At 38.4% G+C, this 22717-nt stretch overlaps 1 protein-coding gene across 2 annotated transcripts; it reads right to left on the minus strand.

Annotated features, from left to right (window-relative positions):
- Nucleotides 1-736: 736 nt before the first annotated feature.
- Nucleotides 737-21442, minus strand: TAB2 (TGF-beta activated kinase 1 (MAP3K7) binding protein 2). 2 transcript variants are annotated; one of them, XM_074168550.1, is made up of 6 exons: nt 21341-21442; nt 14226-15738; nt 7075-7235; nt 6314-6407; nt 5002-5082; nt 737-2766 (listed from the first exon to the last, which is right to left on the minus strand). In XM_074168550.1, exons 1-6 carry the CDS (start codon nt 21440-21442, stop codon nt 2621-2623), a joined length of 2097 nt encoding a protein of 698 aa, XP_074024651.1. In that variant the 3' UTR covers nt 737-2620. The 2 variants fall into 2 exon arrangements, with proteins under 2 accessions (XP_074024651.1, XP_074024650.1); XM_074168549.1 differs by lacking the exon at nt 21341-21442 and adding an exon at nt 17622-17750.
- Nucleotides 21443-22717: the final 1275 nt, after the last annotated feature.

Raw genomic sequence — 22717 nt, forward strand, 5'->3', positions numbered from 1 at the left:
TACAGCTGTCCTCCTCACTCCTAACACTGTTTTTCATACAGCGGATTAAGGCATTCCAGTTGATCCATCTGTGTTAAGGAATGTTTTTTGCTGGATCTGTAGTTAATCTGTTTACAGATGCCTCCTGAAGGGCTTTTACACAAACACCACCGTGCCTCAGGAAGCCCAACTCCACACAACAAATGTCTGTATAGACAGGGTCCAGGTGGGAAAGACACGTCCAGGAACACCCCACATCTCATAGCACAACAACATACATAGCACCAAAATACAGTTTAACCATATTAATCCTTAAACTGTGTTTATACTAACAGTACACAAAGTATATAATCTATTACCTTGGATAAAGCGATTGCCCATTTTGAATTAGAAAAATATTTTTAAAATCATAAAACCTTAAAGCATGAAGTAAAAAGGGCCTGTATCTAGCTTATTACTTTTTGAATAAGTGAATGGTTCTCTGGTCATTACACAATCTTGTCAGTGCAACTTTATGGAACACATTCCTTACACTCACTGAATTAGAATTAAACAGAATAACGCATGGGAGGAAAAACAAGAGATTCAACAAAACAAAGGCTTCAATAAAATCTCTGGTCAGTCATAAGAAACCAGCCTACTTTTAATACTGTTAATGCTTATTGTTCCGTCGAGTATTCTGTTGCTCCACAGCATGGAAAAAGCAAACAAATCACAAAACCAAACATTAGAATATAATTTTTTTTTTTTAATTTTTATAAATAACTTATCTGTTACAAAGGCAGTTTACCCAGCTAAATCACAAAACCATCAACTCAAGATATCCAAATTAGGTTTTATTAATAAACAGGTAAAAACTGATTTGTCAATCTTCACATAGAACTGCAGATGAAGCTGAAAAACAAGGCCTCATTTTATAAACAAAATGCATTGAATGCAAGTGCTTTGGGTCTACTGCCTAATTACCTGGGATTGGCATTTTCTTCCCACATAAAAAAAATGCAAAGCCTTCAAAACAAAGGCTTCTGTGCATTCACATAGATCACTTGTAAAACTCCTAATAAAAGTGTCCACTGGCAAATGTTTACAGTGGGTGACAGTCTACTTTGTCTCCTGCTACATGGTTAGCACTCCCTCCAGCCTCACGCTAAGTGCTGCTACATAATTCTTTGCGTGCCGTCTTTCATGCATACTGTACTGGAATTCCATTTGCTTGATCTCGGTTACATACATCCCCGATCATGTGAATATTTTCCTTAAAAAAATAGATCATCAAAATAAAGAGATGCTTGAGGTTGCTTCAGTGTTCAAGTCTGTTTGATTTCTCTTTTCCAGCCTTTATTTCAGTTGTCCTAAATATTGCTATCCTTGTTTTCTATAAATATGAGACTTCACCACAAAGTCGGGTTTAGAAACTGGCTGCCAAAACAGGAAAGCACTTAAAAGTCCTTGAACAAAGCTGTATGATGCTGCTGCTGTTGATTTTGGCACTGTATGTACTTCCCCAATGAATCTCTCTCTTCAGGAGTCTGCAAGATACCCAGCAGATGAAGCAAGCTTAAATCGGATGCTGATCTGTTGGTGGGTCGAAAGTTTCTTAGTATAAAGTTTCCTCACGCCAGACAAAACGCTACCTTGTGTCACCCACCGTAAAACTCAGTGTACAGAGTGAACTATATGCATAACTCTTCCAACTTTTCCTGCATTTTTACCATGCTGCATCTGCAGGTCTTCACAGATCATCAGCATTTACAAGAGCAATGTACAGAACGAGCAGAGGAAAGCTATTTTGTGCATAGTTTCTTATTAATGCTCTTATTTTAAGGCATTGCTTCTCTCAGATAAAAGCTTAAAAAAAGGGACATGATCGTGCTTAATCACTTAAAGGGAAAAAAAGAAAGTTAACAAAAAGACTATTACACTATACATACAGAAGTACAAGAAAATAATAAAGGTGAAGAAAAGAAATCACTTAAAGCAGGCTCTAGAGCTATGTACAGTAGGAAAAGCTTTGGGGTATTTCACTGTGTGTATTGTACAGACAACGCATGCAGTTTTTCCTTTTCATCTTTAGATGTGATTGTACTGATTTCTGGCTTCACAGAGATGTTTTCAGGGAAGACAAGGCAAAGAGTACCACTGATTTGTGACGTTCTTCCCTTTATCGAAGGCACTATGTGGCAGCAAACAGTTTAAATAGTTAAACCTTGTTCCTGTCAGACCTCCTCTGTGCATGTAGTGTTTCACTGAAAGCTCTGAAAACGAAAACGCTAGCACTCTATTCCTTTCCCCTGTCAAAATTCAGTAGTGACACTGGGGCAGAGAAGAGGACGGGCAACACCCAAGCACTGAACACGGTGTGTGTTACTGGGATACTGGTAATACTGTACATGGTTTAGGCAGCTGGCAACTGAGTCTTTCAGCAGATGACCTTTCAGCCGATCAATTTCAACTGCCTGTGACACAACACTGAGGTATTACTAGCTCTGTGGGCTGACATTTAACATTAGCAAAATACCATCTCATCACACCTTCAATTTTACAAAATCCTACGCATAAATGCTTTTTTTTTGCCCCCCAATGACTGGATAGATCCTTGTACGTTTGCTATGGTTTTACAAAAGGTAACAGGCCTGTTGGCTCAGAAATGCCTGGGCATTTCACACTGTTCACAGCGATTTAAGGCCGGGTGATTTAAAAAAGTACAGGCAGTACAACTCCACTGAGCTCCCTCATCTTCATCTGTGTCTGGAACAGTCTTTGGTGTTTTCACAATGGACCTCTGATCTGTGACATGAAAGAGATAAGATAAGCAGTTACTAACCAAGAACAGCATGGAAAGAATTTTGAGATGATTTTTTTTTTTTTCAGTAACTGAGAACTATCTTGTTCCTCTGAGAACAGCACAGTTATTGCAAGTGACAGAGGCAGCTTTTTACCACCCCCTTGACTACAGCTTGATTGTAAGTCAGCCAAATGGCACAAGGTGAAACTATAAAAAGCAAGTTTCCCATCCCTTCACTCTGCTTTCTTCCCTTTTGGTCTCAGTTCAAAGCTGTTGCATGAAAAGGAGATAAAATTTAGAAATTAATCAGCACAGGAAACATGCACAAGATGTAGAAGCCTGAGGCCTATGGAGCAGTCTAAAATTCATTATGTCAAGAAACAAGTGCTCTGCAACCTTTTAACATATTTAATGTGTTTACTCTAGAATGAGTATCAGCATTTCTTCCTCAAACCAGATAAGCAGAGACACTGAAGAAAAATCAGAGCCTGGCTCTGCCATGCTACAGAGTAATCCTCCCAAGCATACAAGCATCTTTTTGCATGATGTGTTAGACAACAACCTTCAACTATTTTAAAAGAGAAAAGATGAAAAGAGAAAAGAGATGAAAAAGATGAAAAGAGAGAAAAGTGAAGTCTCAAGTTAAGGATTCCCAGTTTAGGCAACTGCAGCAAAGTCTTCCAACCAATTATTTCAACTGCAGAACATCTCATTAGCAACTGGCCAATTGCAACTGCTGCAAAATGACAGCGGCGGCTTAAGAAAATACAATGCCACTGATCACAACTGCAACAAGAATTATTTTTCATTCTTTTGTGAACAGTGGTAATTCTGGCTTAAGTCACAGCCTACATCATAGTTATATTGAAACTTAAAATAAAAGGAACTGAAAATTAAAGTTAATGAAAGACTAAGATACAGTAGTGATCCTTTTTTTAAAAGAAAGAAAGATAAAGAAAGGATAAGAGGGACTTCAGAGGCTTATAAACCAGCCAGGGTTAACTTTGCATTTTCAAGACAGGTTGTATCACATTACTAAACACTTAAATTTGTGAGTCAATGCAAATGTTAACAACTAGTCACAGATAATTAGTTGTAATTTTCTTCTTGGATAGGTTAGTTTTTATTTACTGTAAAGGGAACTATGTAATTGACAGAACTTCTGATAAATTCTACATTGATCAGCTGTAAAATGTGCCTAATAGGATTGCATATGCATTTAACTATACTCAGTAGTTTCACTAACAGCTTGGATGATGAAGGATAAAAAAAAACAATTATAAAGCATGAAGAACAGCATCAGTTTGGAGGAGTTACAAACTGCAAACTGTCTGGAGGACAAAAAAAACCCAAAAAAACCTATCTAATTTATCTAGACCATTTTGAAATACAGAATGGTCAGAAATCTGCAAGATGAGATTCTGTAACAACAGTCACTGCACACTACAACGACCAACCACACACACACGTATATTATGTGGAGACCTCCCTGGCCAGGGAGGCTGCACAGAAACATTAGTGGATCACCTATTTCGTTTGGTGGTCTGCCTATAGGTCATAGTATGATGCTGTTACAAACAAGTTAATTTCTTTCTCTGCTTTATGTAACACAGAAAAGGTAATTATTCTGTTTTGTTTGACACTCCACTAGGGGGAAAAAACCCACCAGTAATGTGCAAAACTTAATGACACGCAGAATGTTCAAGTCTGACTAATAAATTCAGCAATACTGACTGCTCTATTGGATAGCATTCTTCTCCTCTTCATCTATCTAAAACTGTACTCTGTACTTGACAATAGTCAGAAGAGGCTTTTATGAAAATTGTAAATACAAAGTAGCCAAAAAGTCCAGTCAGGGTAACCAAACGGAGTTATTGTAACACGTAAATAAATCTACTCTTCACAAAGGATACTAATGAAGTCATCTAAATGAGCTTCACTCATCTCCAAGTGATGTGTCTCATACTCATTTTTAAAAGTTATGGCTGCTTTTAACTACCTACCAACATATCAGCCATCTTTGAACATACTCCATTTAATATACTTCTCTTTCCTGAATGTACAAATAGAGAGGAAACAGAAGCATATTTACTGTCAATACAAATAAAATGCAAGGTTTGTATAATTTGAAGTAATCTGTTTCATAATCAACACTGAAACTAGATTCACAGAATAGAACCTGATAGTAGATGCAAACCAGATATTAGTATTAAATCCAAGTTTTACCAGTACAGTACCTTTGGGTTTTGGTGGCACTGGACCAAGAAATCCAATATTATCGTAAAAGTTATGAATAGCGCTGGGATTAAAATGTGGTCCTAAAAATAAAAAAGGAAAAGAAAGTGCAGCAGTGTTAAAAATAAACTTCGGTAGGAAAGCATATCAGGTTTTTTTTGGCAGTAATTCTGAAACAGTACTGTTGTTCACTTATCACCATTTATATAAAGGTGTCAATATAGACCTGAGTGAGATATTAGTGATGTCAACAACACACTTGAAGAAACTTATTGCCCAAAATATGCAATATAAAGTCAGAAACAGAATCCATCAGACCAAGCTCCTTAAACATAATTTTTTCTGCCACTCAAATAGTTAACAGCATTTTATTAGTAAGTTTTACCTGAAACTTTTTTAAACTAACTATACCGAAAGAGGCGTGCTATCTACTATGCAGTATTTTATATATGCTTAATTTAATACTTCTAGGAACTCCTAACTCCAATTTACCATAACAAATACAAAAATCACATGCAATTTGAATATTCTATTTAAGGTCAAGTGGAAAGCATTAGTCCCTTCCCTCTCACTATCTCAGTTCTCCCTTCCCGTGCCTCTCCCTCACATCAGCTGTAGCAAGCTTTTCCAGCAATGCAACATTTTTTTCTTGGCTACTGAGCAGAATCAGCTCTGCAAAGAGTCTAAAAAGCTAACACAGAGCCAGAGCACAGTAAGCAGCAAGAGAGAGAGGCAGGAACAGAGAGGGACCTCTTGCTGGCAACATTTGAATTGGCTCAGCTGTCTTATAACTTCGCCCTCATAACCAAAAGCTGTGTCCCTGCAGACACGGAAAGTGCAAGGGGGAGAACACACTGGAACTTAAAACTGTACTTTATATTTGTTAACTGGAGAGGCTGAATACAAGACCGAAGAAGTGGAAGACAAGATAGGGAGATGGATGCACACGTATGGCTTTGTAATTTAGAACACCACTTCTCCCTCTTCTTTGATACTCAAATAACCAGATTCTCCCCTTCCCCTCCCCGCCCCCCACATTTATTAAATAAACGGCATCACAAGTTTCTCTTCTGAGCCAACTATGAGAAAGGAATGACCATGGGATTAGGAAAAATCATAAAGCCAACAAAAACAACAGGCTTAGAAGACAATTACTTCCATGGTTTCACTCAAACTAATGTGATGATTTTGCAAATAGCGTGTATACCCATCATTTATAACACAGACACTTTTGATACATGCAGACAGTGAAAGAAAGGGAAAAAAAAATCAACAGCATTTACAGTTGCTGATGTACTGTAAGCCATACTGTACCTCTTGCTTGAAAAAGATCAATCTCTTTGGTTAGGCAGTCTATGTCTATCTGCAGCTGTCTGTTAGAACTTCTTAACTGTTGCATTTCTTCCAGCTGAAAAAATAAACCTGCCTGTTAGACTACATTTTCCCATTTTACTATCAGTTATCATTCACGCATAGGCAGACAGCATTTAATTATTTCAGAAGTGAAGATAAAAGAATCTTCTCTTATAATGACCTTTCTTGTAATCCAAGCATAATCTTACACAAAGCCTTCAGACCCATTGAACTCTTCTCTCTCATCAGACTTCAGAGTTGACTGAACAACTCCAGATGATGGTCAGGACACAGCCAATGGTCCACCAGATCAATGGCTGATCTTCTGGCACTGAAAACTGGTGTATTAATCAGTTCCTTTGAAACTGGTATATGCAGGAAGACCAAAAAATACTTGGTGTGGAAAGCAGTAAGAGTATGAAGTTGTAGTCTGAAATGTCAGGTGATCGTGCCTTTAAGAAGGAACTGGAAGGACTACCAGGTCAAACCTTTTGTGACTGCCTTTAAAAGCAACACTCCACAACGCAATCAGTGAACTGAAAGGTTGTGGTTAAATTACGCTTATTTATTCTTTACTCTGAACTATACTGTTTACCAGTTTAACTCTAGCTATATTGCTTATAACTAGTATGTTGCCTATATATGAGCAACTATTCCTTTAATTTATGGTGACAGACCACACTTGTGGTTTAGACTTATAGCCTACAGACATTTCAACTTACTGATGGAATTTGGGAAACAGAATTCGATCTTTTCAGGCGCCTTCGTGTTAAATTATTCTCCATTTCATTGACCTCTGATTTTAGTTTGTCCAACTTTTTCTTTTGAATCTCAAGTTCTCGTTGAAGTCGCTCCATCCTGGCCTTCTGGTGTACCAGTAAAGCTGCAATACATAAAGTCCCATTTTTATCTTCTTTATTATCCTTCACATGGCAACATCAGATAAAGATGAAAATTAGTATTCTTTTGGAAAAATACAGACAAAAAACATTGCTACAGACTGCTTTTCCATTCGCCTCACAAGAAAATCTCTGCCATAAAACAGAAACTGTTGTATTTTTGAAAACAGCACAAATAAATTACAGACAACAAGCAAATACAATGAGAAAGTCATACAATGTATGATGACCATGCAAAATTTAGCTGTAAAATGTAAAAATCTCTTTCAAGAACCCAACCAATCCACAAGAATGACTGCTAGAAACCAACAACAGAAGTTTCCTTGTATCATATCCAACCCAACCATTGTAAAACAGGTAGTATGAAGAGGATTTCAGAGAGACGGCTGCAACAGGGTACTACATGTGCTAGATATGCAACAAAGTTTTGATTAGAACATAATCCAGTGTTCTTCTCATAGCAGGAGACACCAAATGAAACTAAACCAGAAAGTACTATAAGCAATACCACTGGCAAACATCAGTTATATTTGTCACAGAGGCTGGATTGTGTGCCATTTTATCCCTGAACTATGGTGTAGAACCACTAGCTCAGCTTCTAATTTCTAACACTGCTCACTATTTGTAAAGAAAATGGCACGAGGACACCTAATTAAGAAGCAATGAAGTTCACACTTAAACCACGTTTTTTTAAAGCTATGAAGAACACAAGTAGCAGAACATGCAATCAAATTAATACAATTTAAGGAGTTTATTTCATTAAAGGTAGGTATACTATTAAATATCACCACATGAGCAGATAACACTGGTCAAAGCAATAATTACCTTCTATAAAAATGAAAAAGTATTTCATTAAATAAACCTAACAATCATTTCAACTTCTGCACAGCCATTCATTCATCCATTAAATTACGATTTCACATAAACTGGGACCAGTTTCACAGACTGGATACCTTCATAGCACTGTGGAAATTATAAAAAAAAGTAGCAATAACAAGGTATTTTAAAAAGATTGAATTTGCCTCACAAAATGTTTAAACAAAACTCTGGCTGAAACATGATGTTTAATTCACAACGATTTCTTCAGGTACCAAAAAAATTCGAAGCACTCAGATTTGGTTGGTTACGTTTCCTGAGTAGTAGCGGAACTAAAAATAGCACATCAAAAAGATGCAACTTTCCACATCTTCATCAAGCAGAACTGCCCTCTGCTGCAATTCCTGCCTGTTCATTCATTCGCACATTGTATTTTGTCTTCCAGAGGTTCTTCAAAAGGAGGAACCATGCCAAACTATTTTTGTACAGTGTTACAGAACTGCAAGGCCTTACTGAGATTCAGCCTAGGCTTTTGAGTCACATGTGTTCAAAATATACTGAAATGACAAAGCTGCTTGAGCTTCTGCTTGGTTTTCTTTAATTTAGAGATGTTTGCATAAATAGGCACCTTTAATTGGTGCCTATTTACACTAGTAACCAGTCACTACACTAGCCACACTATAGTTAAAAGTTGCAGCTGTGCTCCTATGTAATATAAAAACATAGTTACTGAAATCCCAAGATAAAGATTTTAATTGAAGACTTGGAATCATCAGGTAAGTGGTCTCAAAGAGCCTCCCCTCTTGAAAAGGCTTTTAGAAACAGCTGAAGGAACTTTTTCCCCATTTATGAATTCAAACAGTTACAAACGTAGCTGCAACTACAGAGAAAGGAAACCAAAGACTACTTTGCCTCTACTCTTGCAGGGAGAGTACAAGCTCTTTTCCGTCTTCTATTTTCACTGCCTCGGTATTACCGCTGAGGCAACCCCTCAAAGCCCAGGTTACTGGTACTTGACCGCAGCCAGGCTGCTGGTGGGCAGCCAGTACGCTGGACATGGTAAGGGAGCAAGAGTGCTACAGGAGTATCTCCAGGACACATGGCATGGCCTCGAGAGTAAGACTATGAGCCGGAGGACCCTGTGCCACCCCTCCACCCACACACACCCCCTTTTTTTAAGCTACTCTTGTAAAAGGAAAAAACCCACAACTTCTCATTTCAGTGTTCTCCCACTTCTGTGGTTTATAAATTAAGCCATCATTATGGAACTGCACAGAAAGCAGAAGGCACTGATGGATGCCCACAGCACTATTGCTGCTTCTTCACTTTCAGACACAATCCAGTTTATTCTCCTAGCACTTTTGTGACTACTTCAACATTTTACAATTTCAAATCCCAACAGATTTCAAACACATTCATTACAAAACCACCATTACGATTAAAGCAGAAGAATCACTTGATATTGCTATGCTAAACTTCTACTATTAAAAATAACTTGGATAAGGGACTGGCAAGACATTGGTTTAAGTAGCGGCTTTCACACAGAATTTGGTAATATTGCTTAAATACCAATTTGGCAGCTGTAGGAAAAATGAGGTGGGGAAGACAAAGTCCCCCCAAATCCCACTGCAGTGTTTAATAACAAAAAGAGCAATTTAAGTATTCAGCTCCCTCTAGTGTTGATCAGATCAATTAAAAACATTAAGAAAAAAATGCAGTGAATCTCCAAATCTAATGCAATTCAGCTACTATATCTAGTTTACAGTGTCCATAAGGAGACATCTAATGGCCTTTTTGATAATACTGTGCTGCTTCTCCTTCCCCCCAGGAAGAGGACTCCACCTATGCAGGCAGCATAGGCTTACGCTACATAGACTAGACTGACCTGGAGTACAAGCCAGAAAGTTTCAGGCTTGCATATGTTTATTCAGACATCCTTAAAAAGAAGCTATTTAACTGCAATCATCTTAGCAAAACAAGTACAGAGATTGCCTCCTTGACTCCTCGTTACTGTACCACAACCAGAACAGATTTAATGTCCCACTTTTTAACTATGTGTAAACAGGGTACTTATGCACATTCCATTTTTTCAACTTCTGCATGTTCCCATTTTTGAGCAGACTGGCAAGAACAGTGCACTCCAATGCTCTGGCAGATGCCACTGTTTCCTTTGACATCCAAAGTGCACATTTTCCACAAAAAGGCTGTAAATCATTACAATTAGACAGAGCATGGAAGTCTGTAGGACAAAAGTTCACCTCTTTCCTATGCACATGTTTGAACACGTATGCATAATTGTTTTCTCAAAGTCTCTGAATCTGAGTTTTAAATAATTACTGCTTTAGAGCGTCTTTTGTCATTGCAAGCATTTCTAAGAATAAAGCTAATCTAGGATCACAATGATTTCACCCTGTTCTACAGACCTATGAATTTCTGAAATGGAGGACAGGGAAATTCTGGCAATGCAATTACCCCATGGCAGTAGGTTCGTGAAATTCTCAGGACACACTTAAGGTTTGAGCACATTTTCAAAATCTGTATCTGAAGCTGCACAAAATTCAGTCATTTAATATGCATCCAATATGCAATTTCACATTGATTTGTTTTTGCTCTACCTTTCCAAGACTATTTTCATTTAATTTTTTAAAAAGCATCAACAAGAGTGGGGCCTGATTAAAGGCTATATTTTTTTCTTAAGTCACATGATATAATGGTCTTAAGGCCCCTTGGAGCATGGGGTACAGCTGTAACTCATTCGACTTTTAAGGACTGGTTAGAATTTTAAGAAATGTTTCCTGCAACTTTTTTTCCTTTTGAAAATTTCAAAAAGTTCCAAGAAACGAAAGCAAGAACTGTGCAAAGTGTCAAGTTACTAAACTAGTTTATCAATTAACGTTATTTACATTAAAAACCCAGTGGCAAGAATTGCTAACTAAATGCACATCCACATACATAGCTGGTACCAATGAGTAATTCTATGCATTGAGTAAAACTATGCATACCATACCCTCCCCAAGGTAAAGAAAATAATATGAAAAAGTCAGTCAGTCAAAAGCCAAGTAGTACTGAACTACGGGACTTAAGCTCCCTAGTATGAAAACATCAACCTGAAGATTTTATTACACAATTATGTGTTTTCTTAATAGGATGCCTGCCCATTATACAGATGGAAAGCACAGGATACAGAGAATGAGCAACTACTAAATAATTGTTTAGCCTCACTATTCAACACATGGTGACATACATAGCGAGTGTACATCACAAAAACAGTCCTGAGTACAGAACTTTCAGTTTCTGATTTCACTGTTGTTCATCCATACGACGCTTTAGCATGAAGTTAATTATATATTGACATCTCAGATAACTACTTTTTAATTAATAAAATTATGTCATAAATTGAAATCTCTGCTATGTAATGGGAATCGATACTCCTGTACACACACAGAAGTGATACTACATCAGCTTAAAAATGCATCCTCTTTTGGCTGTCCTTTTGGGCATGCAACCTAGCATTACTTTTCTCACAGCGTTATTCATTCTTATTGACTTCAGTAGTGGATGAGTGCTCTCAACATTTCCATAAGCAAGTTCACAGTATCTCAAACTGGAATCCAAGAAAACGAGAAACTTCAATTAGCAACCACTTCTGAAAAGTCTGGTGACAGCGAGCTTCTTAGCAACACGAAGTGAGCAGCAGAGATACAACCTAGCACTGCAGGGTAACTACACTGATTTTATCTGAGCAGCACCCGACTCCTTTTCATGTCACGCAACCTTCAGTTCTAGGAGCAAAGAAGAGAGATCTGTAGCAGCCTTCTACTATCTACTGCCACTTACTTGGGAGGAAAAAAAGAAGTCTAATCATGGAAAGAGACTGGAATGCCTACACACGCCATAACTGAAGTAAAGCTTCTGAGGTAGCAGGTAGCTGCACTTGCAGATAGGTCTAACACATCTCCTGTTCTCCAGGGCTGGACTATGAATATGAGTGTATTTCACTGGAACAAAGTAACGGAAATCTCCTTTGACACCAAAGCAACTCCACCTTCTACGTTCCTTCTAGCTCAAGCCAGTTTCAGTCCTCCCTGACAAGATAAGGAGCATTCTGGGCAGAAATGGAAAAGCTGATGAAAAGACATTTTTCTCCAATCGTGGCCAGAGAAACTACTCCTCTGTTCTAGCTAAAATTAAAATGAGACAAGCACCTAGCATGGGAGGTTTTCTGCACTGTCTGGCTCAATTATAAGCAGCTTAGAATATGGCCTCACAACAGAAAGCATCAAGTAACTCAAATCCCTTTTAGCATGTAACAGAAAAAAACCCCACCTCTAAGTGAAAGATTCAATTTTAAAAGCAATAATTAGAACTTCCAGATATCAAGATCGTACAAGTATATCACACAGGTCTCAACTTTCCAAAGATTAAATAGTAACAAAATTTTAAAAAATACTGCACTTGTTGCAGCAGAAATGGAGCAACAATGCCAGAAATCCCAAACACTTCCGAATGTAAAGAAGTTCAGAAGCATGAGTGTACTTTATATGAACTAGTGAAGGACACAGAAGGATGGTGTTTCCCTAAGGTCTCTAAAGCTGCACTAGCTCACATCAGGCATCTACAATACATCCAAGAACTGCATCCATGTCTTGGCTTCAGGACCACTGGGCTCCACAAGCTTGTCCCGGTTGATAAACTGGATGCTGATACCTGCAGCCTGTAGAGATTGTGCAGGAAGCCAGGCTATAGTAGCTGTCACTATCGGGGTGAAAGAGATGAAGAGCTAGACCTGGTGGAAGTCAGTCCCATCAGAAAGACAGAACAGGAAAAAGGGACACCCTTCCCCAACAAGTACCTAAAACGCAGAATGCTTGGGAAGCAAGTTCACGATCTAAGGACAAGATTTCAATTGCTTAATTTCTGGGTATCTGAAGTCTTCTAGGACTAAAACAGCCAGCCCAGTGTCCCGTCAGGGTAAGGAAAGGGAATACCACTTCTGGAGGGCAATTTGTTTTGCTTATCTACAGATGAGTAATATTTTGAAGTTCCTTAACACTTCATTGATGATAAAAGTCAATCTAGAATAATTAGTTTTTTGGTTTTGACACCTAACCTTTAGACACTTGAAGTGAGCATGGATTATCCTCTCACCAAAGATATAACTACATCCAGAAGTAGTGCAGAAGCTATAATCAGTTTTTGATTTACTTCATTACTATAGTACTCTAGATGTAAACTAGGCTTCCCGGTGTCCTGATCACTGTACTTACTTACACAAAACAAAATCACTAAGTTCATCTGAAGAACGTTTAGAGTGGTTGTAGAACAAGCCAGTTTTTTCATGTTGAATTGCGTGCTAAGTCCAAAGAGGACCAATGAGGTCAAAGAGAAATGATTTTGACAAGCTATCCTGAATACTGCTTAAATATCCTGAGATTCATTCAACATCTTTATACAAAAATCCACGGGAGGGTTAATAAACCATCAAGTTGGTAATAAAAGCATGCAAAAACATGACAACAGAAGAAAAAGATTAACAGGTTGGGTTGCCGTATCATATATTTTAAGTTTTACCCTCCCATTACCACTGATCCTTTACAATAGCTTTCTTTGGTGTGGTGTCCCTTCTCACATTTTATAACATAACAGAACTTTATTGTGAGGCACACATTAGGAAACATGGAGGCCAACACTCTGTCCCATTATTTGCTTTTGTAGCCTGCTTTTCTTGCTTCTTAAATAACACATGCGTAGAGAAAAAAAAACGGGAACATTATCCAGTGGAAACAGTACCTGAACCGATTCAAAAATCTGCCCGTAGACTTGTAACTTTAAATCGTTAGGACAAATTGAACATACTTAGATGTTTCTTTCAGAACAACATAAAAATGAAGACACTATGACTCCATTAAACAGATAACATATCTACTTAAGACAAACAGAAGAATTATCTCCAAGTATTCAGATACATGTCTTCACCATAAAAAGAAATCTGATTTGCTTATAAAGCTTTTTTATTTATTTAGGAAATGCTCGTGAATGCTAAAGTTGAAGATTCTGTATTAACATCACAAAGGTTATTGACTGTTTCCTGTTCTGTAATCTACATACTGAATTGACAACCTGGTTGAAATCTCTACTATTTATATTAAGAATATTACCTTGCGTGTAGGCAGCATCATCAGATCCCATACTCAATTTCCGTGCATCACTGATCCTATCCACATGTGCTAAAACAGGGTCAGTAAGATGCTGGATACCCTCTGGTTCAACATAGTGATCAGGAAGGTTTAGAAGGTTTGTAGGTTCAAAGGTTGGGGACACTACCCCTGGGGAAACTGCAGGGGGCTTATTTGGAGAAACTGTAATTTTAAAAGTATATTTTGTGTTAGGCTGCGTAACCACCACTCGAGGAGAGGTTGCAGTGGTGCTGTTGCCCACTGCTCGACTCTTGGGTGGATGGTGATGAATAAATGCAGGACCCATGCTTACTTGACCAGACATATTCCTAGAAGTGGTAGATACTCCAGGATTTGTCGATATGAAAAGCGTGGGCTGGTTCCGCACAACTTGATCATCTCCTGTTGTGGCATTTGCTGAAATGTAGACCTTAGGCTGACCGCGTGTGATCACTTCATCAGTATTTGGAGGACTGGCCGATATGTAAACAGTGGGTTGACTTCTACTTAATGTCTGGCTGTTGAGGGAAGAGGGAGTAGTGGAGGTGCGAGGGCCAGTTGAACGCAACTTAGAAGAACTGTTTCTTTGTGGTGGTTCAAGTTTGATTTCAATTTGGTTTTTGCGAGGTCCTGTGGATATATTCTGAATGTTGTATTGGCTATGAGCAGAGGATTGGGAGCTACCAGATGAATGAATCATAGGTGCTTGTGGAGTAGTAGGAGAACTGATAGGCATATAGACATGAGAAGTCTGGTGGCCTTGCTGATTTGGCTGTGTTGAGTGTTGCGATGAGGTATGTGGCGTAGTACTGGATGTAGGAAGAGTAGTCCAGGGACTTGGCTGCGAAGGCTGGTAGACTTGCTGAGGGTGCATGGGATTAAACTGAGATGCCCAGCCTGGCTGCTGCTGTGTCTGTCGAGCGGTACCACCAGGAGCTGTGATGTAAGGCCTAATATAGATAGAATTTCCCTGTGGACTGTTAAGTACAGGAGGAGGTACACCATGTATGTGCAAAGACGTGGGGGTATTGCGACCAGGCTGAATATTTGGGGCTAAAGTTACCATAATGGGATTGAATCTGGGCGTTTGTTGAGACAAGTTAGATACTCCTTTGCTGCCTATGTGAAATCCAAGGTGCTGCCCTGGATTAGAAGTACTAACTGTATTAGCCATCCCGAAGACATTAAATCCTTGCGGAACCTGTGCAGGTGCCGTCTGTGGTTCCTGCTGAAACAGTTCATTGTTGGACTGACTGGTTTGAAGGTGTCCATCACTAACACTGTGAGCTAGAGTCCTACTTCCATTCATTCTACTTCCTTCTCTTCCATGGTGATACACGTTCTGTGACTGCAAATCCAAATTAAGAGATGTCATGTGATTTCGTAGTCCAGGAATCCCCGAATCATCCGAAAAACTTAGGTCTCCTTCACCGTAGAGATACTTTGTGCTCTCCTGAGAGAGAACTGCACAACAGGCATCCAAGTTATTGTTATTCTATAAAAGACAGATGAAAGTGTGACATTACTAATAAAATACCATCACAGTTAGATATATATATTTATCCAATCACCACTGATAAATTCACAATGTAGCATCGAACAGAAAGCTTTAGGTAGCTAACTAGCACAGCTGCTACACAGGCACAAGGGGCTTGCATGTGAAGCTTACTATTTTGAGAACAGCAAACTCAGTCACTAGCACCAAGGGTGGAGGTCTGCATTGCTGCTGAAGCAATGACAGGCAGATCTTGGACCTAGACAGTATAACACCATACAGTATGATACACCTTGCATGAATACTTTTGCTATTCCTTCTCAATTTCAGAACAATCTTCAGCAATGACCAAGTCTCTGGCTTCAGGGGGAAAATGACAGAAGGAACGGATTCACAACACCTGCATATTACTGGTTAATAACTTAAAAACAAAAATCAAAATACGTATTTATTTTAAATGTTTTCCCAAACACTTCAATAGCAATTATGCATTACCTCCTGCTGAAAATGGAAAGTGAATCTTATGCAGAGAAGAAACATGCCGGCCCAAGAAGTTGTACATGACTTCAAAAGAAATGTAAAAATTCAGTTTATACAAATACAGCAGAATTACTCTTTTGCAAGATGAAACCATTAATGGAAAACCCAGGGGACATATGTATTTTCATTTTAAACCACTGCTTACAAAGCTTTTAAATACTTACATTTGTACAAAGTTACTTTATAAAACCTGTAATAGGGTGACTTAGAACAAAAGCCACAGCCTAGATGATTTGCTTTTTAAGAACATTTCAAAAGCAAACTGCTAATACTTCTCTTTTTCCGCATTTAGCAATATTGTACTCAGATCTTCGCAATTTAGTTTCCTACATAAGGGCTTTTAGAAAAGAGTGAACATGCATCAGTGACATAAATTCTTAATATAATATAATATAATAATACTCTGTCCATCTCACTTTTCTTACAGAACTCTCTGCCCACACCTTCCCCCAGGAAATAAAGGTTAATATTTTCAGCCAGAAGAGCACTTGTTGAGGCCCAGATGTTACTAAAACTAAATAGGTATCAAATTCATCCAGCACACAGAAATAGTTACTAGAAAGAACGCATATGATCAAGGAAAAAAATTGCATATACCAAGTAGTAACATTATTGGTTAAAGAATAACACAAGCAAGAGAAATTGATCCATGCTACATGCTTTGTTTGAAGTTATTTATGTTAAGGTAGCAGATTGTACTTCTCATCCTTCAACCAGGATGAGAGGTCATAGGAAGGGTTGTGCAGACATAGCAAGACTGTCCTAGATTAAAAAAGAAAAAAAACCCAGACTTAACAGAAGTGGGAAAGGGACAAGAAGACTAAACTCCACCCACAAAATCAAAACTATGTGTTCAAACAGGTCAAATGCAGTTCTGAATTCTTAAAAAAAAAACCAAACACCCACAAAAAACCCCACCCACAAAATCTTTTAAAATAAGATTCCCTAAAGACTACCTAACTAGATACCTGTACATAAGGACTGTTGCAGAAAAGTCTTGAGAGATATGAAAATGGGTCAAATTGAAGGTATGCATATCAACTCTACTTTGGAATAAGCACCAGAGGACAAAGTAATCAAATGAAGTTAGTAGTGAAGAAAGGAATCACACACGGACAGAACAGTGGGTAAGAAAAGATAAGACCAATAGCCTTGCATTTGTTGCAAAGTAGAAAAGGGAGCCAGAACAGGGAAAAAGATAGGATGCCACAGAAAAACAAGCTACAAAGATCTTAAAGGCAGATTTTGCATGAACTTAAGTGAATTAAAATTATTAACAGAAAGGCCAAAAAAAAAAAAAAACCAAACCAAAAAGGAACAGGCCAAGCTTGCAAGGCCCTTACATTCAGCTTGAATGCATTTCTTTGGACAATTTTTTTTTTTTCTTTTTTAAGACTGCATCCAATCAATTCCAAAATTTCAGTGACGTCAATGGGCAAATTGGAGAATTCAAAGGGGGAACGGGGGCACATGGAACCCCTGGCATCTTCTGGCTGGCAGAGGCAGAGTTTCAACCGCTTCTAGCTCTTTATAGATCAGAGAACCGGTTGATTCCATATTCCAGCAAAACAATACCCCTCATCTTAGCTCTGCCCATGTCCCAATTGAGTTTAAAATGTTGGCACCCTGAAAGAGAAAGAAAAAAAAAGAAAGAATAAGAATGTTGGAGGGAAATGAGGAAGCAAGGAAAGGACGTAGACTTGAGGAGCAAGTAGTTACAGAATGCTCCGGATACAAAAAAGAACAAAAGGGGACAATGTCCACAGACCAGGGATGCTGCAATGACTCCTTTAAATAAGGAGAAGGGGAGAGCTGAATGCAGGAGGCTTGTTGGGAAGAATGGAGGGATGCAAAACTTTTCAAGGACATTCAGTGCTTGAAAACCAGAAAGCAATAAAACTTCTTACTCCCTAGGTTACACATGTTTAAATTTCATCTTATTAGATTTTTGGTGGTCCTCTGTTTATAGTATACTGTTTAGATATTTCAACAGTGGGCTATTCACCTGAAGACATTTGCATACTCTGTTTATCCTTCAATTGTTCATTATAAGCATATAATGCTATAAACCCTCCTTTAAAAACAAGCTGAAAGTGTTTGGCTAAAAAAATTCAAAGAAGAGGACCAAAGTATCTGTATAGTTTTCCTGCATAATTCACAGCGATCTGAAGAAGCTCTTGTTACAAAAGCCTCGTCATTATCATTACAAACTGCATAACTGCTTAAACTCTTTCAGGTTCTCTTCTCGGATATCTTATACTTTCTGGTTTAAAACCAACTTCACCCTGACACATGATGCTTGAACATCAGGTATTGTGGGGGCAAGGCAAATGCACTATTTCTCATACCCAATAATGTCCAAAAGTACTTTTAAGGTCCCTTCCAACTCTAACCATTCTATGATTCTATGATCTCTGACCTAAACCATAGTTACTGCATTTATTGGAAACTCCTTCCACTATGCTCAACTGCAAGAAGGCAGAACTCAGGATTCAGACACTGTTCCAGCAGTATTGCAAAGACATGCAAAAGTACTCTCAAATTCTGCTTTTTCATCTTTACCGTAAGTCCAAGTACAAAATTTGTTGGTTTAAAGGTCACATTAGGCTTATTTTTTAACAAAAAAAAAAAAACAAAACAACAAAACACCACAAAAACCCCCACTATCTCAGGAGTTGTGTAACTAGAAATAAACTGATTCAGAGAAACCAGAGCTCATGGAATTTCAAAGAACCACCACCAACACGACAGGATTTTGTTTACGAGGTGTAGCAGCTCTCAGTTAATAACAAGAAAGGCAGTTTTCTTATATTGTGTAGCAATATTGCATATATGGAACATTAATTACCCTACAGGATTTTTGAAAAACCTTCCTATAAAAGCTGACCTACACCACTGTCAAAATCTAAACCCTTCTCCCGTCTCTCTGCCAAAGTATGGGATATACAGTATCTTTTCTTCACAGTTATAAGGCTCCTTTTAATAAAAATAATAATCCACTGTATTCAATGTTATGAACACTGCTAAGTCTCTCAAGAGTCAAGCACTAGCTTTTAAATTTATCAAGAATTAAATTCAAAAGGTGATTACTGATGCATTCACTCCGTCAAGTCCACTGATCCTGCTCAACAAGTAGTTCTTATGTTTGAAGAACAAAACTGTACTTGTACCATAAGAATTAGATTAGTCCTACAGAGAACTGATATAAAGACGGTGGTGTACAATCCTGAGAACAAATACAGGCAACTTATAGTCTGGTTCAGTTTCCTCTTCAGCTAAATAATTAGAGAGAAAGAGCTGGGGAAAGCTTGAAACCTCACGAGCTCTGAGCAAAATTTTGCCCTCTTGCAAATCAAAACCAATTCTCTCAAAGAACTGCACTTTTCAGAGCTTCTTACTCTAGTATGAAAGGAGAATCATGATAAAGTTCTGAAGATGCAAACATTAAATTGGTACAGTCACACTTCGACTCCCAACAGTACAAACACTGTTTTTGGATGCAAGTGTATGTGACTACATATACATATATATGTATTTTGTGAATAAAAATACATATAAAAAGCAAGACAAACCATTATAATATAAAGAATGTTGAATCATAACCACAGATGTTCTAGCCACAGTCCAAAGACAGCTAGACCTTCTGGGAACTCATGACCCATCTTTTTTCCAATCAAGTTGTGTATACTGATGATCAGTATGAACAGCCAGAAAACACTCTTATTATCCAGAGTACTCAAAGGTTGAATACCTTAGATAATGAAAAAAAATCCAATCAGTATGGATGCTTTGGGATTGCTGGAAAATGCAAAGCAAACATGTTTAAGCAACATAGTTAACTAAGTCTATCAACATTTGTTAACTCTAGGCATTCAGGTGTCCCTATGTCAGGCTTTGGATGGGCACATAAATTTATCTGCTGAAGTAATTAATTCAATGTTATAGCGTAGAAGTTGATACAAACTATGGGCATGTAAGTATTCTGATATTGGCAGTGCAAAAAACAGATAGGTGGAGGTAGAAGTTGATGATATGGCAGCCCACAGCCTTAGCACTAACTGCAGTACCAGACAAAAATGGTTTCTTTCTTGCAGCCCAAGAGAAATCCACAGATTAGCAGCATGGACTCCAAAGCTACAACAAAACAAAGCCCATCTGGCAGCCAAAGCCCTGGGAAGCACTGTGCAGAAGCACACCAGTACATCACACCCACTCAGGTCTAACATGGTGGATGCTAGGCTACAACAACCGAGTCTTGCCTGATTAGGGCTGACTCCGAGAACTTGGCTGTGCCCACATTACACTCCAAGGTTCCCTGCTGCAGAAGATATGTAAGGCCACCAGCAGCAACTACAGAATCACAGAATATTTTTGGTTGGATGGGACCTTTGAGATCGAGTCCAACCAACAAAAAAAAACAAAACAAAAAAACCCCACCAAAACAACAAAAAAAAACCCCACACCCAAAAAATCCCAGAACACCAAACAGCAAAACCAAACCAAAACAAACACGCACAACCACACACCACTGATTCTGCAGGCCAAGGGAGTTGTGAGTGGAAAGTGGTCGGGCCAACCTGCGTGCTGGCAAGGGCCCAGTAATTATCTTGAAGCCTGATGGAGACCAGGTAGCAAAGTTGCTTCTGGACCTGCCCTGACCCTAAAAGTAATTAAAAAAAATAAAAATAAAGCTGCATTTTTGTAGCACTGCCTGCTGCCACAGTCCCTGCTGGATTCAAGTTGGCTTTGCATCCCTCCTTTTGCCACAGTTAGTTATGGCCCTTGAGATGACCAAAAGGCATGAGCATACTGATTGGCGAGACTGTAGTCTCCATGCACACTCTGATTTACAGGCTGGTTTGCCTTGGGCCACCTCTGATTAGACATGGGAAAAGAGTGGCCAATTTAACACTTAGCTTGCTGCACAAGAGGAAGAAATTGGCTGTGTACATTTGTCTCACTCGAAAAGGAAAACAGATCTGCTTTCAAAAGATGACACCTGTACATAATGCTTAAAATAAACAACAGAGTTTACTCGTAGAGTCATTAACAGAACACTGACCTGTAACATGCATCTGGATACAACACCTTCGGGTACCTCAGGAAACTTCTGTCGCAGGTCATGTAAAACCTGAATATCAATTTGCTGGCTTCCTTGGGCCATTCGTATATTGCCTGGTCAGGATTGTTTGTCAACAGGCAGTTTTAGGCCTTAGTAAAGGGAGTACTCATCTCTTCTGTCCCAGCATTTTCTGGAAGAGGAAGGAAAGCCTTAAGACACTGAAAGCAGGAACTTTTGATGTAACAAAACCCAATGAAAAACAACCAAAAGCCAAACCACCCCCCCACCCCCCCCTTTCCAATTATGAAATATAAGCCTGTATTTTATATCAATCTTTTCCCATCTCTGGCTAACTTATTGTCCTTCACACACTCGTAACCTTGAAAATTGCCCATTTATAGACACATCTCCTGATCAGTTTCCTCCTATGTTAACATATTTTATAATGTCAATGTGAAAACTAAGAATAAAAAAATACTTGATCTATCAAAGTATTAAAATCCATGGTTTTAAGAATAGCGTTTTTACTTATCTAAACCACAAGTAAACACAAAGAAGTCCACATCAAAAATAGAAAGATCATGCTTATTCAGTTTTAGAGTGTACCGACACTGTTACCTCTACCATCACTGTTATTGTTTACTATCAGGATATTGTGGCTAGAAATTCAGTGTTTCTAAATTCCAGGATTTACTAGCAATTGTGTACTTGTTTTTCACCCAACATACTTAATATTTGGACATTATGACTAGAAGGAAATAACTCTACAAAAACTCAGGTTTCTTCAACTAATTGTGTTTCTCCTTTGAAGGAAATTACGAGGAGTTATGAATAAGATTATATCACAATCACCCAATCAACACATTTATACAAATTATCCGTCCTGGCCCTATGATGTCCATAGGCTTTTATCAAGAAGAATGTCCACCTATTGAGTTTGGAAGAACACACCTATGTGTTATGCAATGGAATGGTATCTTCTTTATACAAACTAGTAATACAAATAAATGTGACCATGTGGTTTATAAAAAAACCCAAACTAGTCAACTCCAACAGTCATTTATCAGCAGATCTTATTCAAACATCTCTATCCATTTACTCACTTTCTTCCCCACTTCTTTACCCACTTTTCTTTTTTCTTTCCTCATATTCAACACACACTACTGCCCCACGTACTGACCCAGGACAACCTGCAGCAGAGAACTTTTGTTTCTGTACTGCTATGTACTAAAAGGGGGCTAATGGCAAGTTAATTGGGGAGCGTTAATCACAAAGTTCTAGTGCATGCCACTTGTGATTCAAATGTAGTGTAGTGCAATGCTACAACTTTTCTTCAGACTGAAAAGATGGAAAAAACCTGCAAAGAATTGATGGGAA

The sequence above is a fragment of the Numenius arquata genome, chromosome 2, assembly GCF_964106895.1.
Source record: "Numenius arquata chromosome 2, bNumArq3.hap1.1, whole genome shotgun sequence".
In the NCBI taxonomy this organism is placed as follows: Eukaryota; Metazoa; Chordata; class Aves; order Charadriiformes; family Scolopacidae; genus Numenius; species Numenius arquata.